Raw genomic sequence first — 14,990 nt, forward strand, 5'->3', positions numbered from 1 at the left:
TCATGTCAATGCTACCATAGTTGTCTTTCTTTACCCCACTTCTTTTACGTAGCCGACATAGATTTTATAGGTACAAATCTGGATATTTCCAATATTACAAGTGTTTTTGCACAGTTTTGGAAGAATTACTGTGAGTTACCTTCCCTAGTAGTTAAGTTTTTCTAACTGTTAGTCAAATTTTTCTGTTGGGTGTCAGCTACTAGTGACATATAGTTCTGATACTGGTATAAGATATCGCTGCAATACCCAAAAAATCTGCTGGATATCAAGTATCGGCTTTCAAATAACAGTTCAGCCAATATTGGTTGGACATATAAATGTAATTATTTTACTAGTTGATCTGTAGTTACTTGAGAGGTAAATAACAGCAACATAACATATTTGGATCAGTTTTGTCTCATTTTATTTTTTGTATAAAGGAAGCGCTGTTTTCAGTCTCCGCACTGGTATCAGTTGATATCGGGTTTCGGCAGATACTTTAAGCCATACTGCCATACATACCTACTTTTATTGCTCAAAAATACCTTGCAAAACATGTATTCTTATTGTGGCTTGGGACGCCTCTCCACAGATCTGACCTGTAATTTGGCCTGGTGGCATTACCTGCTTGTCTCCATGGAGATGGATAAGTTTATTTTCATGCTGTAGCATAAAAAGCAATAACACAAAGATAAGCAATAGGTGTATCCTCCACTAGACAAGTTACATAGTGCGCCTTTGTGTTGTTCGTGTCTCCTGGTACAATATTATAATGATGTGAACCTCATTATATTTAAAATGCCACTGGTATTGTAAAAATGCTTTTATTCTCCACACATAAACAGCTATAATGTTAGTCCTGATAGGTCTGAGCACACATCTTCTATTGCCTTTGCCCTTGTCTTCTGACTGTTTAGCGTCTCCCAGTCTTCCACTCATGCTATGCTTCTTCTTCTCTCCCACTGTGTTCAATGTACCTTCCAAAAAAGCCACAAAAAAGACCAAAGTCTCAACAGAGGCTCAAGTTCAAACTAGGCCAAGTATTTAAAGCGTCTGGAAACAGCGCCTTTAGTCGTGCCCATCCTTCACTTAAATTTTGAAAGACAAAAAAGTGAAGATGTTAAAAGAATTGCAAGGCTGATGCACAGGCAGAGAATCCCCCATAGCCACATACAGTAGAAACTCACTTGCATGCATTATAGATCAGTGGGAACGACATCTCCCCTATGGATTCTATGTTAATGATGAAGCTAGACCATTGAAATTAATGAACCAAGGGACCAGGGCTAACGGGAATCTCACGCAGGAGTGAAGGCAGCTCAGAGAAGCCAAGACATTGACTACCATCTAAAATACATCACACCATATTAAATCAATACATTTCATTGTTAGATAGAAAAGTCTTTTGAAGAAAAGTTCATACATGCATGTCTAACCCATGGGAAGATCAGAGTTGCAGAGTTTGTTACCTAGTGTTTTTCACATTGCTATAGAAATTAGTTTATTGGTAACTGGGGATGGGACAACATCTCAAAAAATGATTAGAGACCTTCAGGAGAATGATCCTGTGATATTTCTCATCTGATCTGAAATTAATCTAAAGAAGTTAGTTTACATTACTGCTGAAGAGTGCAATAGTCCCAATGATAATCTGACATGGAACCAATGTTTTTACTGAAAGATACTGGAAATAATTTATATGAAAGCACAATTTATAAACAAATTTGAATAAAATGTATGTGTTTTTATTTATGTTGTAAAAATGATCTTGGTGTATTCTATATTCTGTATTGTCTTGTGGAATTGATCTCTTGTCCCATGCCAAGGCTATGGTGACTTTTATCAAACACTTGATCCTCTTGTGCTCACACTTGATGATTAGAGATGGTCACATCACATTCTTAAAAAATGTATACATGATACAGTCTGTACATGGCAGTCCTACAGGCAGGATGGCAAAGACCAGCTGCTCATAATGTGCACATCCCAAAGACCAGGAGACACTTCGGAGAGACAGTTCAGCGACTGACACATGCTCACATGAAACCAAACATCTTTCTACCTACAGGGGAAATCAGTTTGTTGTAGTTGAAGAGGACTTTTTTTCTGATGATGATGACATGCAGGGTGATGTTCCATGAATGCGAGAACCAGTGCAAGAAGTCAGTCAACCTTTTTCTATTAATACATTCTTTTAGACCCATATTGTCTTTTATTGGAAGAAATGTAAAAGAATAATTTATGTACATCATAGATCATAATTATATATCTGAAAAAGTCTAATATGTGTTCTTTAAAGTCTATAGGCCAATTTCCTAGCCACTTTTATAAACAGTCTGACCATCCTCACTCCCTCTGTATAATCCATGGTCCAGATAGACCTAAGTCTCGCTCTAGGATGAAATCCAAAATTTGATTGACAACCTGTTCCGCTGGCATTTTTCATGTTTTGATTTTAACAAATTAGAATCACACATTCAAGTGCCCCAGTAACAACCAAAAAGAAAAAATACTTGAAGACTGAAGCATAAATTACATTACAACTAGAGTAAAGAAGTAAAAAATTCTAATATGCTTACAGGTTCACAGCAGGAACAAATAGTATAACTACTTAAAATGGTGTGTGGAATGTTAAAATAGCTTTAAAGTATTGTAAGAGTATTTGGATGATCCTTTGCCATGACAACTTTCCATCAACATGCCGAATGCTACACAATTGAGAGGATAAAAGTATAGTATGTTTGCAATATTTAGCTATGTAATATGTATTCTAATGTGTCGAGGGATTTGGTCAACTGTGCCTGGAAGTTTGCTTGACTCTATTGATTTGTCAAATAGTGACAAGGTCTGAGAACTTTATTTGCACTATTTATGGCTGATGTTGCAAATGTATGAACACTTTTTTGCTTTGCTAAACAGCTGGGAGTTCTGGGAGTCAAAACTAAAATATGTCTAGGGCTGCAAAAACATAGTAAAAACAAAGTATGAATACTAAAATTACTTGCAAAAATGAGAACGAGTTTGACTTTTTCTGAATAGTCTTTGAATTGATTTAAGCTAGTATAAAACTAGTATAAAACTTTTTTCTTTTTTTTTATGACATTGTACTGCCTAAAAAAGTTTTTTTTTTTATTATCATTGTGGTATAAAAGTTGGTTTTGGTATCAAACATTTTCTTTAGTATTAACATTTTGAGATGAAGTTTAACACAGAAGCAAGACTTCACTTACACTTACTCATAATCATGTAGTTGGGTTTTTTATTATAGCATTATATTTTAAAGTAGAACTGAGTCACTTTCAGCGCTAGAACTTCCACTGCAGTTCCCTTATGAGAATACACTGTCAGGGAACAGACTCTACAGCAACTTTTACTTTTCTTTTTTTTTTTTTTTTTTTTTTTGAGATAAAACACTAGAATTACATATAAAATGTATAATGTTGCCATTTTTTTAATTTTTATTTTTTATTTTTTAATCGCCAGGGTCTCCCAGGTGAATTCTCTTTGGGTTGTGTCCATCATATTGCAAGGCAAGGCTCAAAGACATCGTTAACCATCACATGGATGTACAAAGATGTTTAATAAGGTCATAATGATACGTAGTTTTGCTTTACAGAGAGCACAATTTGGGTGCCAATTATAAACTAACAAATACAATATTGAGTTTGCAAGTTGACATTGGGTACTTGACATTGCTATAGATTTAAGTATATTGGTTATCTCTCCTGCACAGGTGACATGACTCCTCTCCCTCCTTCTTCCTCTCTCTCCTCATGCTCCTCTCACTCACACACTTCCTTCATGTCTTTGCATTATTCCCACAGATAGCATCTTTGTCTTTCATCCCTCCTCAGTTGCTGAAGTAGCCTCCTTCTCTGTCCAAGCTGATGATACAGCAGTCTCTTTGTAGCACAGAGCTGCTCTGTGACACCAATGGGATGGCCCCGCTGCATGGCCATGTAATTCAATTTGTGTGCTATTATTGATAACAGTTGAAATGGTTGGAAAACGCCACAGCTAAATTGTTTAAATCTATCATTTTGGAGCTACTTCTTTTTATTTGCCTTCAGAGTTGACAGAGGCAATTTATTTGATAAAAATCTGTGAAATGTTCAAATACAAACCATGATATTACCCATTGTGGAGCTGTTACATTTACTTTCAAGTAAATAACTTTGACGGAATTATCACTGAAGTGGAACATGGACTCAGTCAATACAGTTGCTTCTGCTAATACTCCTCCTACAAGTGCTAGGCTTTACATTCTTTAAATATGTTTAATTAAGAGTGTATTTGAAGAAATTATTTGAGTAAGAGTGTCTTTTTCAGCGTTGTTTACTTACTGCTAATACCTTATATCCAGTGTATATTTGTGGTGGTTGATGTAACAGCTGTCAACCCTAGTGCAACATTATGGGTGGGTGTATAGAGAAAATCTGTGTTTTTGTTTGTTCATGTTTTTTATTGTGGATGTTCAGCAAAAACCTTGACTTTTTGCTAAGAGAAGGAGCATGAAACCTGCAAGTCTTCGACAAGTGCATCAGACAAGGTTGAGCAAATAAAAAGCATTCCAAGTGTGGGCAGGTAAAGGAGTCCTATGCACCGCTCTGGTGAAAAATAAGAGCGACAAACATTCTAGGTCAGAGATTGCTAAATGTTTTACATACCTCATTCTAGACTGAGTGCACAGGTCCAAGTCTTGATTTGTTTGTTGCTTTTTCATGTTTAGCACTATTTTTTCTGTCTGGGTCTGCATTGGTTTCCTCTGGGTGATTTAGTTACTCAAAAGCAGGCCTATACCCAAATGGATATGCATTTGCTTAGCTTTTTAATATTCCACAGTATGGCATTAACAGGTTTGCATAGGGACGGTGGAGACCAACCAATACTCAGGGGAGACAAAATAGTCCCTACCAGTATTTGCCATTTTATTTTGATAAACAAAAATATTAATTTATTCCAATATTTGTCCAAAGTCAGTAGTATTAATTTACCATGTTTTAGTTCACATTTTGTTTATTAGTAGTTCTGAGATGTATTCAGTGATATGATGACAGGGTTACCCCTGCTGCTATCTCATTGGCTGCAACAGAGTGATGTCATTAGTGGAGCCAGGAGCCTAAACTGGGGAAGCGGCAGGACAGGGCCGCACCTGAAGATAGCGGCTTGAACAGGTATGAGTGAAGATGCTGTGCACCAAACTTTGAAAAACTTTTCAAAAGGAACTTACTTATTTTTTCTTCAGTTCTTCAATTAAACTTGCCTTATAATGAGTCACCATGGAAAAAGAGCAACTATCGACCAAACGCACCTCCCAAACGGAGTCCTACTCGTGCACTTTTAGCAGTCCGACTCTAATGACCAGTCCGACTCTAATGATAAATGTAAAATGTACGGACGTGACCTCACAAGCAAAGGGAAATCTGCTACAAACTTGGCTGTTATCCGGTAAAGAATCATCTTAGAAGGACAATGGACACAAACTGTACATTTTGCAAACTGAAAAATGAAAGCTCCTCTCACTTAAGGCTAATGTTATTTGTTATCTGGAGTGTTATCAGTTAGTTATGCCCTACCAAAGCTGAGACCAAACACTAATGCCCTTGGCCCATTCTGTGTTGAGGTTAGCCCACACACAACAAGAATGGATGTTGTTCAGGGTATCTTTGAGACAGAAATGAATACCACACTGTGAAACTTTCCAAGCAAACCTTTCCCACTTTATGATGCCATGAAGCTATAGTTTTCAAGTTAACAGCTGCCTTTTACCTTTAGTCCAGTAGAGAGTGTTGACATTATTCAAATCATTCTAGTGAAGGTGTATGAAGTTTAAAAACACAAACATTACCACATGACATCACAAGGTGGAACACACCTAAATATGCAGGGGTTTTGTTTTAACATGTGTGAATAAAATAAAACACAACTCCAGGTCTGTTTTTGATGAGGAAACAACATTATAACAAAGATCATAAAATATCTTACAATATGAGACCTTTAAACAATAATATTATGACCATTATGATCACAGATATTAAGTAAATTGGTTTTGTATTGTGAAAAAGAGAGCAATGCTATATTTCAGTGTGTTAAAGTTGCTACAGGAACTTCCATGAGCTGTAAGTGTTGAGAGGCTTCCCTTATAGTGTGACTGACAGCTTCATGTCTGTTAAAACATCTGAGCCTGACGTACAAAATCCCACCAAGTTATTCAGGGGAAAGGCTCATGATGAGTGTCAATATCAGTAATGTACATAAGAGAAGTGAACACTGGGGAACTCAGCACATTTAAGCCTTAAAGTTATAGTCTGGGATCAACTGGACCTAGAAATACTTGAATTTAAACACAAACTTTTTAATTATATCCAAGGTTGACACTGCTTTTGTTTTAATTTGCTTCATTTAAACCAGATGCTCACCCTCCATAATAAAAAAAAATAAAAGATTTGTAATTTTACACCCAGTTTTATCATTCTTGCATCCACAATTTTTAAACAGTAAAGATATTTGAACCCATATTTTAGCACATTTTTTCTTGATGCTTCCAAAGTGCATCTGGTATTCACATATATATATATATATATATTTTTTTTTTGTGCCTGTACAAGTCATCACTGTAGCAAATATATTAATATTGAGTCTGGATGAATTTGCCCTCACGGAAATGTGGAGGTCAAAACTAAAGGGCATATTGTAACCTATTAAAACCCACTTACTTATTATGAAACTTTATCATACGTAAATGAAGCGGTAAAAGGTCAAAGGACAAGAGCCGCTCAACTGTTAATATGATCACGAGAATTTTAAATGTGCCCAATGGGAATTTGAGAAGTTAGTCTGTAATATTAAACCAGGTCTGAAACATATAATAACTAGAAAAGCACTCAGAGAGCGCAGACCTCCGCCAAGGACTACCCCCATTTTTTTGGCAGTTTTCTGGATCAGATCCAGATCAGCCTTTGGAATATGAAAGAGGATCCCATTGTCCATCCCTGAGTCAAATTTCATGGGGTTTGGTCAATAATTAACCGAGATATTGAGAAACAAAATTTTTGGCCCCATTTACCACAATGTTAACTAAAATTTCAAAGTGATCCAGAATCCAGGATTTCTTCCGGATCACCCCCAAAATGAAATCAGTTCTTCCTTTTCACATTTTCAACAAATCCTGAAAATATCATCAAAATCGGTCCATAACTTTTTGAGTTATGTTGCTAACAGACAAACAAACAAACAAACAGACAAACGCCGGCAAAAACATAACCTCCTTGGTAATGATGCCTTTTGTTTAAACATTGTATGAATAATTCAGACAGAATAAATGTATTTATAGTTTCTCACAAGGATTACATAATGGTCTTCCTCACACTGACAGGAAGATGAGAAGGGATCACAAAGTAGATGCACTAATATTATTCAACTTCATTGTATTTTATGTTTGACATCTGGTTAGTTTCTTTATGGCTTTAAGTTTTTTTTGAGTGTTATTCTTAAAGTACAAATTTACTACAAAATTTGAATATTGGTGGTTTTCTAAAATATTAAATATTCACTAGTACAGGGAGATGACTTTGCTGTTCACAAATAAGTGCGAACCAGATGTAATTTGTATGCGTCTTTATCTGTAATCGGAAAATCTGATTTCATTTTAATTTTCCAAAACAATAAACAAACAAGTTCAGCATAAGTAGTCATATGTGAAAGTATGGTCTTGTGTTTTAGCACCACAGAGAGACCAGGCCTGACTATAAAGCAGTACAGACTGAGTAAAGAGCTTCTCTCCAGCCACAGACTAAAGTGAAGTCTTTGAGTTTCTGTGAGGGTTTAGTGCAGCGGGAGAGGATCAGAGGGAGGAGGCACATGATGTAAACAGAGTGTTTTGAAGACTGCCTGTTGTGTGTTAACCAGCCTAACTCTCTTTGAAGGATCCAACACCTTCTCCTTCAGCGCCTCAGACCTGTGCCCTCCTCCACACTGTACAGGCCTCCTGCTCATGCCTCTCACATGGGAAAGTGAAACAATAACATGTGTCTGAGTCAAAGATTAGTTTTGATAGGGCTATATATCAGTTCCAGTATTGACAATGGTGGAAAACTCAATTCTTTATAAATACTGGAGCAAAAAAAATACTCAAGTAAAAGTATTTCATGCTGATTTTCAGTTTTAATGAAGCTTCAAATTTTGTGATTTAAAAAAAGATTTATGCTTCCAGAAACAACTGAATCGATCATTTTTCTAGCTGTTTTTATCTGTATATTTTAGTTTGCCCAAATTATGAATATGTTAAAAATAAACCCTCTGGCTTTTCAGCAGGTCAACAATAAAAAATACTTTTCAGTCCAGTTCAAAAATTGAATGGAGTAGAAAGTACAGATACCAGCTCTTAAATGTAGTGAACTAAAAGTAAAATGTAACCACTTTAACATGTACTTAAGTAAACTATAGATACCTAAATGTACAGTACACTACTTTACTACTTTTACTTTGTTACATTCCAGCACTGAGAATCGGTATCACCCAACACTGAACGGGAATGTATATACGCCAATATGTGTCATTCCCAGCATGTTAAAGCGTGTGGTTTTGGCTGGTCAGAGAAGTTTAACACTAGGCAAGTTGTAACTGCTTTTGGTTTGTCTCCAAGAAATGAATAAGTCAATGTTCCTTCCCCAAAAAACATTGAAACTCGACATGGATGAGCATGTTTTATAATCTATTGGTATTTGCTTGTAGATTAAGGTTTCACAGAATTATACAACTACAAGAAAAGAAAGGGGCTGTACAATCCAATACAACATCTCCTATAATGGACCTCCCATCAGGGTCAGGAACAACTTGGGAAATTCATAAAAGGGAGACCAATACATTTGATATAAACCTGAATAAATAAGTCATACAGAAGCTTAGAGTAAATAGCTATATCTATAAACTAGCAGACAGAGAGCAAAGCCTTCTTGTTTAATTAGAGAAAAGAGAAAAGTGGCGCAGCTCAATGCATACTGCCCTTGCATAACTATTGTTTTTCTTTTCCTGCTGTTTCTTGTCTGTTTTTTGTTTTGAAAAAGGATCTTAGTACTTTGGAACTAATACATTTTCACTTGTCTCCTGTGAATCTTTGTCAATGTACTTGTCTTTTAAGGACCGGTGACACTGTTTGATTGACTCTGTTGGTTGGACAGACAGCTGTTTTGATTTTCCGCTCTACAAAAATAAATTAAATTCTCATCTTACCCAGAATTACTTGTTGCTTCTCAATGAATTTAAAGTGGCTGTAGTCAAGTGTGTGAAACATGTGGACTTATTAAGATAAAACACATTTTTATTGTTTTGAGCAGTTCCCATGGATCAGAGACCTGACCCGTTTAGTCAGTCTATTTGCGTAATAGTCTCCATGAGTAGATCTCTGTGAACTAAACTTGTGTTTGCAGTACTAGACTACTGTGGGCAGGTGTGAGTTAGTCATCACTTCACACTTAGCACCTCACGCGCTGCACCAAACACTAGTGTACAGCAAATGTGAACAATGTTTAAATAACTTGATAATCAGATTAGACAATAGGTGTAGAGTTCGCTGCTCCTTTTCGGGTGGCTAACAGTTTTTATAGTTGAGCAGTTTAGTTTAGTTTAGGCTTCTGAGGCTTTATAATGTCTTTCATCCTGTGTCATTTTCACTTTAAGGTGCATTGTGTAACTTTTCTGGTGGAGAATCCGTCAAATGCTTTTCTCCATGGAAATACTACTCCTTTGTCTGGAATGTTTCACCATATGGTATTAAACCTTCCTATCTTCATGAAGACCAGACCAAGTTACAGGTGAGATCTGTGGAAAAGCAACTCCACTTACAGTCAAAATGTATGTTTTTCTAGGTATTTCTGAGCTATAAAACCACCAGGAGGTTAATAAATGTAAGGTAGAGCTGTTTAACATCATACTGTGGAACTTTCCAGGCAGAGTAATGACATCTCCATAGAAACAAACTGTGACAGATCCTCAACCAAAAAGTTACACCGTGCACTTTTAACTTTAGCAATTACTGCTAAAGAACTGCATACATTCTCATCTTTGCAAATGTACTTTTAACTATATTAGACACAGTAATGGCTTTAGTAGAAATAATTTTCTAGAGTTGCTTTTGCTTTTTTACTTTTACTTTCTTATTTTGAATATTTCATTTTCATAGTAGGACTTGAGAAACTTGAGCATAAGAACCAGACTGACTCCTTATTACTGGCCACACAAATCATTTGGTGACATTTGCTTTCAGTAGAGCATCTAAAAAGGAAGCTCGCATCAGGTGTGCCTTCACATTTATCTCCTCCACCTTCAGTCACTGTCGCCACTCGGCTTCTGCACAATTTACAGCACAATTCCAAAACCTCCTCACGGAGCTGTTTGACTCCTGAGATCCCACACTGACCTTTTAAGTGAAGATACAAGTCTGTCAACTCACAGCAGATTGAAACTTCAAAGACATGATGTTCTGCCCTCCACTTTCTTGTGTGTAGTTGAACTTTGTGCTTTGGAGCGGTGGTTGTTTGTCAGTGTCTTGACTTTGTCCAAAACATAACTCTTTATGCAGCATGCCTCTATAACATTGTGAGTCAAACTGTTGAGTATTTTGGGAGCTCTCCTCTGTCCTCTCAGTTCAGGCTGTGTGTTTAGTAACAGCTGAGTAGGAGAGAAGCAGAGCAACTGTGAATATAGCAGCTGCACCTATAGCATAAAAACAACTAACGAGACAATTCATAACAATTTGCTTTACATAACACGACATCCACCATCTAGACATGCCTTCTCTGACTTATAGGAACTCACTCACAAAACTCACACCAAGTAAATCTGTCCGAGCTACAAAACCGTGTCGATTTTATTTATTCGAATAGTGTTCCCCTTGAACAGTTTGAGTCTGTTGCTCACTGAGGGGCAAGGTCAGTGGCAAGGACAGTTTATGACTGGTCCCTAATACATAAACTTAACAGTATTATTTGTGTGGAAAAAAAAAAAAACTCGGCAAAATCACATTTTCCTACTGGCTGATTAAGATGAGCCTCCATCTGTCTACCACATTGGTTTGCATAAATTACTTTTTGCTCTGCTGTTATGATTTGTATTTTATCTGTGCAAAATATGTGATAAAAGATGACAGAATAATTTAAGATTATTTCAAGACATTTTTTTTTATTCCGCTTAGTAGGGAGACTGATACTATAATGGACTATGTTGAATTTAATACGCATGGAACCCTGCGGCTCCTTTGGGGGGTTTGCACTGGGTCAGCTCTAATTCAGGTCTAAATCTGCCTAATATCCACTGCTCTGGCCATCATGTTTTTACAGACACTAGAGGCTCTTCTGTTTGACTCCAGATATTCCAACCTTTCTGCTCACAGCTAAATAATCACAGCACAACACAAGCTGATGGTACTGCCTAACAATGCATACAGAGGGACCTAATCATGGACGTAGCTGGGAGCGTATTGTAAAAGTGTTTTTTGTTTTTTTTTCAGTCTGAAAGTAGAGAAATTTGTCAGTAAAGCAGCCATCTTAGTCAATAAGAGATCACTGTATTAGCCTCATTTTTGTCACAGAATCAGCTTTGTGCATGTAGGAACAAATTCTGAAAGACTTCTTCAGTGCTCTGTACACTTAACTTTTAAAATGCATGTTAAACGGCCCTTGGGTTTGCCTTTATTGCCTTTTTTTTTTTTTTTTTAAACTACACAACTCACCCTCAGGTCATTTCAGTCAATATTTCATCTTTGCATTGTTTCTCCTTAGACATATTGTATATGTATGACTATTTTTCTGTATTTTATTTTTACTTGTACATATACATTTGAATAATTATACCTTATTTGACACCAGTCTTGGTTACTTGGCTACTGAATTTGATTTATTAACATTTATATCTTTGCTCTTTGTTATTATATTATATTGTGATGTGTGTTGTGGTCAAATAATTTTCCTTGTGGATCAATAAAGTTTAAGTCTAACTTTAGTCACTGATGTATCCCATTTATTTTGTAGAATTTATATAAACTTTTAATATTTTTGATACAGCCCACTTCAAATGAACCCATGTCTACACAGATTTTACACCATCAATGCATTTGTCAAAAAGTTTGCTATAGTCCAAACACAAACAGATGGTAAGACGAAGAAATGCTTTTACGCCTAAAATGCAATGCCAAATGTCAAATGCTAATCATATTCACATGCTCTTTGTTCAAAATGTATTCCTGTTAATGGTAAGGTCTCTAAGCGAAATGAACCTGCTTCTTTAGCATAACACACATTGGTTTATGAAAGCAAAAATATGGTTGTTAAAATAGTTGCTGATTTTAAAAATATGCAAATGTATAATGCTGCTCTGACTAAAGTAAAGTAAAAAAGAGCAGGTCAGCACTAGATCAAGAAGTACCAACCTAGACAACTTTGTACATTTTAATACTGTATATTTTAGATGGTGCAGACTTCCACAATATAAATCACTTTTTCAAGAACTCAGAAATCAGCACACTGGACAAAGTGTTTTAGTGTGATGAATACTGATGGATAATATAAAATATTCAAAAGCCAGTAATGGACCGAGAAAGTTCAATAGTTTTGGTCTTGACCCTGATCCTTATCGGTTTGGTCTAAATAATAATAAAATTTTCTATCTGTGGTGAAAAAAAGATATTTATATGTTTTCATAATTAAATGTATCCATACAGTAGAGGATTTTTAGGTTGTTTTCAGGAAGCACTTTCTAGCAATATATTTGTGTGCCTCAACTGTGTCTTGTTTTTACTTTTTACTTTTTTCTCTTTTTTAGAAATCCCAAAGTGATCTTCTGACCTCTATTCCAAGGTATGTTGACTTATACACTAATATGCGCTGTACTTGCCTGTTTTTTTTCTTATCTCTACTTTCATATTGTACTGCATAGTTTGCATAGTTTTAAAACGCACCAAAGCATGTGCTGTGGTATGTTCTGTCTTTCACTATAATTGTACACAAAGAGGATTCAGTAAAAGCATGCTTTCTTTTTTAACCTGCTTTATGCTAAATTGGGCCAGTGGGAGTCCGTCTGGGTAATTTCACATCAACAAAGACTCATATTTCAGAGAAGGCTCTAATAGCTGTTATGTGCATCCTCATACATGATGCGGCTCATTCTTAATGTACATAAGATACCTCACACAGGCAGAATTTCATATGCAGCCACTGCAAACTGCAAAAATGTCTGTGGTAAAGGTCTTAACATATCCAAAAATCTGAAAATTTATAATAGGCCTAATATTTTTATTAATGAAAAGAGTCACTAATAAACAGTGTGAGTGGCTCTTCAGTTTGTAAAGCACTTTTGTGTATATAAGCCAAGGTTATGAGGCAGTGTACAGCACCTGTCTGGCATCTAGGTTACAACAATAGCCAATATTTGGGCCAGGACAAAAACATGTATAACTTATTTAATAGCCTACTTATGAACGACCCTTTTTGTGAATTGGAATTAGACGACTTGTAATATGTTTGCTTCATTCCTACAGAAAACACCAAAGTTAACAAAAACATAACAGACTGCTTTGAGATGCCTTGCTTAGTGGACCTGACTACCAACCATAAATAAGGTATTGAATCTGAACTTCAACATCGACGCTACATCAAAGTACTACAAGCCCTGGTGCGTTTGGAATAAGTTCGCGCGTACTTTCGCAGCCTTTGCATCATCCAGAGAAAACAGCTCTTACCGGAGTTCCGGAGCTTGCGGTTCCTGAACACAGAGATGATGACGAGTAGGTTGCCCAACACGTCGACCACGGTGGTGAAGATGAGCACGCTGGCCAAGATGCCAATGACCCAAGCGGGGCGCGCACTCCCCTCTGTGGGCAGCGTGTGCTCCAGTTGGCCGAGCCCTGGCTCCGTGCGGTTCTTAATGAGAGTCAGCGCGTCCGGCATCACTGACCCTTAGCTCAGTCCTGACACGCACATGGAGCACCTGTCCGGAGCGACGCACGAGGAGATGACAATCGTGTGACCTCAATAAAGTTTGTTTTGGTCTTTCTTAATATTTGTTACTTATTTGAAATAGTCATCAAAACAGAGGGTAAAGCCTTAATGCTTAAGTCTTCCTCCTCGTCTACAGTTTTCTCTTCTGGCATCTCTAATCCTCGTCCGTCTGCGCCTTGTGCCCACTCTTAAAATATACAGTCCCACTTTTACAAATGTCCAAACCGTTGCGTGTCGTCCAGACTGCCTTTCATTCAAGATGATAAGAGCGTTGTCTTGTCTTGTGCGCTGTCCTTGCCACGCACTGACTGAACTGCCCGACGTATCCAGCGCTTTGCTGCGTGCCGAGGCAACACTGTGGTGAATATCTCAGGAGGGAAGTCCTCACAAACACACACAGACACACACACTACACACACAGTGAGCTGAGGAGAAATCCAGAGTGAGCGCGCGGAGAGACAAACAATTTAGCAGTCACTTTCCCTGAAGTGTTCACCCTAATCCCATTGCCGTCTCCTCGCGCGCGCCTCCATCTCTGGGTGTGCGTGCAAACGCGGCTGCCTCATTTCCCCCTGTCTATTCCCAGCGTGACTTCCATCTGGCTTTGATCTCGGCACAATAGTCCGAGGTGCGCACGGGCGCGCGCGCGCACAGTCCAATCTGAGCTGCGCTCTACGAGAAACATGTGTCAGATTGACTGCGCTGATGAGACTCAAGTGAAGCGCAGTCATTACAGCTCTCCCATTAACACTGACAAATACTTATGTGTGTTTCCGAACAATGACATTTGGAAGAGAACGGACCCCCCCACAAACAAAAATACCAAATCCACAGACAAAGGAAACCAGGGGCGAAATATGTTCACTGTTTATAATATTCAGGCTAGGCTGACAAATCTGTGCCTTCAGGGTCCAAGCTAACAAAGAAAAAACTAATTAAAACAAACCAATCTTTTTCCTCCTAAAATGCTTAAGTCAGTATTCAGCTTTGGTTTGCTACCAGTGATCAAGGGTCATTATA

At 37.3% G+C, this 14,990-nt stretch overlaps 1 protein-coding gene across 1 annotated transcript in view; it reads right to left on the reverse strand.

The window, feature by feature from the left end:
* Positions 1-14,704, reverse strand: part of mtnr1bb (melatonin receptor 1Bb) — a 37,075-nt gene extending 22,371 nt beyond the window's left edge. Inside the window, exon 1 of the mRNA XM_020922910.2 lies at positions 13,712-14,704. Within this exon, the coding sequence (XP_020778569.1) occupies positions 13,712-13,919 (208 nt within the window). The 5' untranslated portion in view covers positions 13,920-14,704. The remainder of the gene's footprint in view (positions 1-13,711) is intronic.
* Between the last annotated feature and the right edge of the window lie 286 nt (positions 14,705-14,990).

This window comes from Boleophthalmus pectinirostris, unplaced genomic scaffold, assembly GCF_026225935.1.
Source record: "Boleophthalmus pectinirostris isolate CB_2022bp ecotype Guang Dong unplaced genomic scaffold, ASM2622593v1 HiC_scaffold_12, whole genome shotgun sequence".
Taxonomy (NCBI): Eukaryota; Metazoa; Chordata; class Actinopteri; order Gobiiformes; family Gobiidae; genus Boleophthalmus; species Boleophthalmus pectinirostris.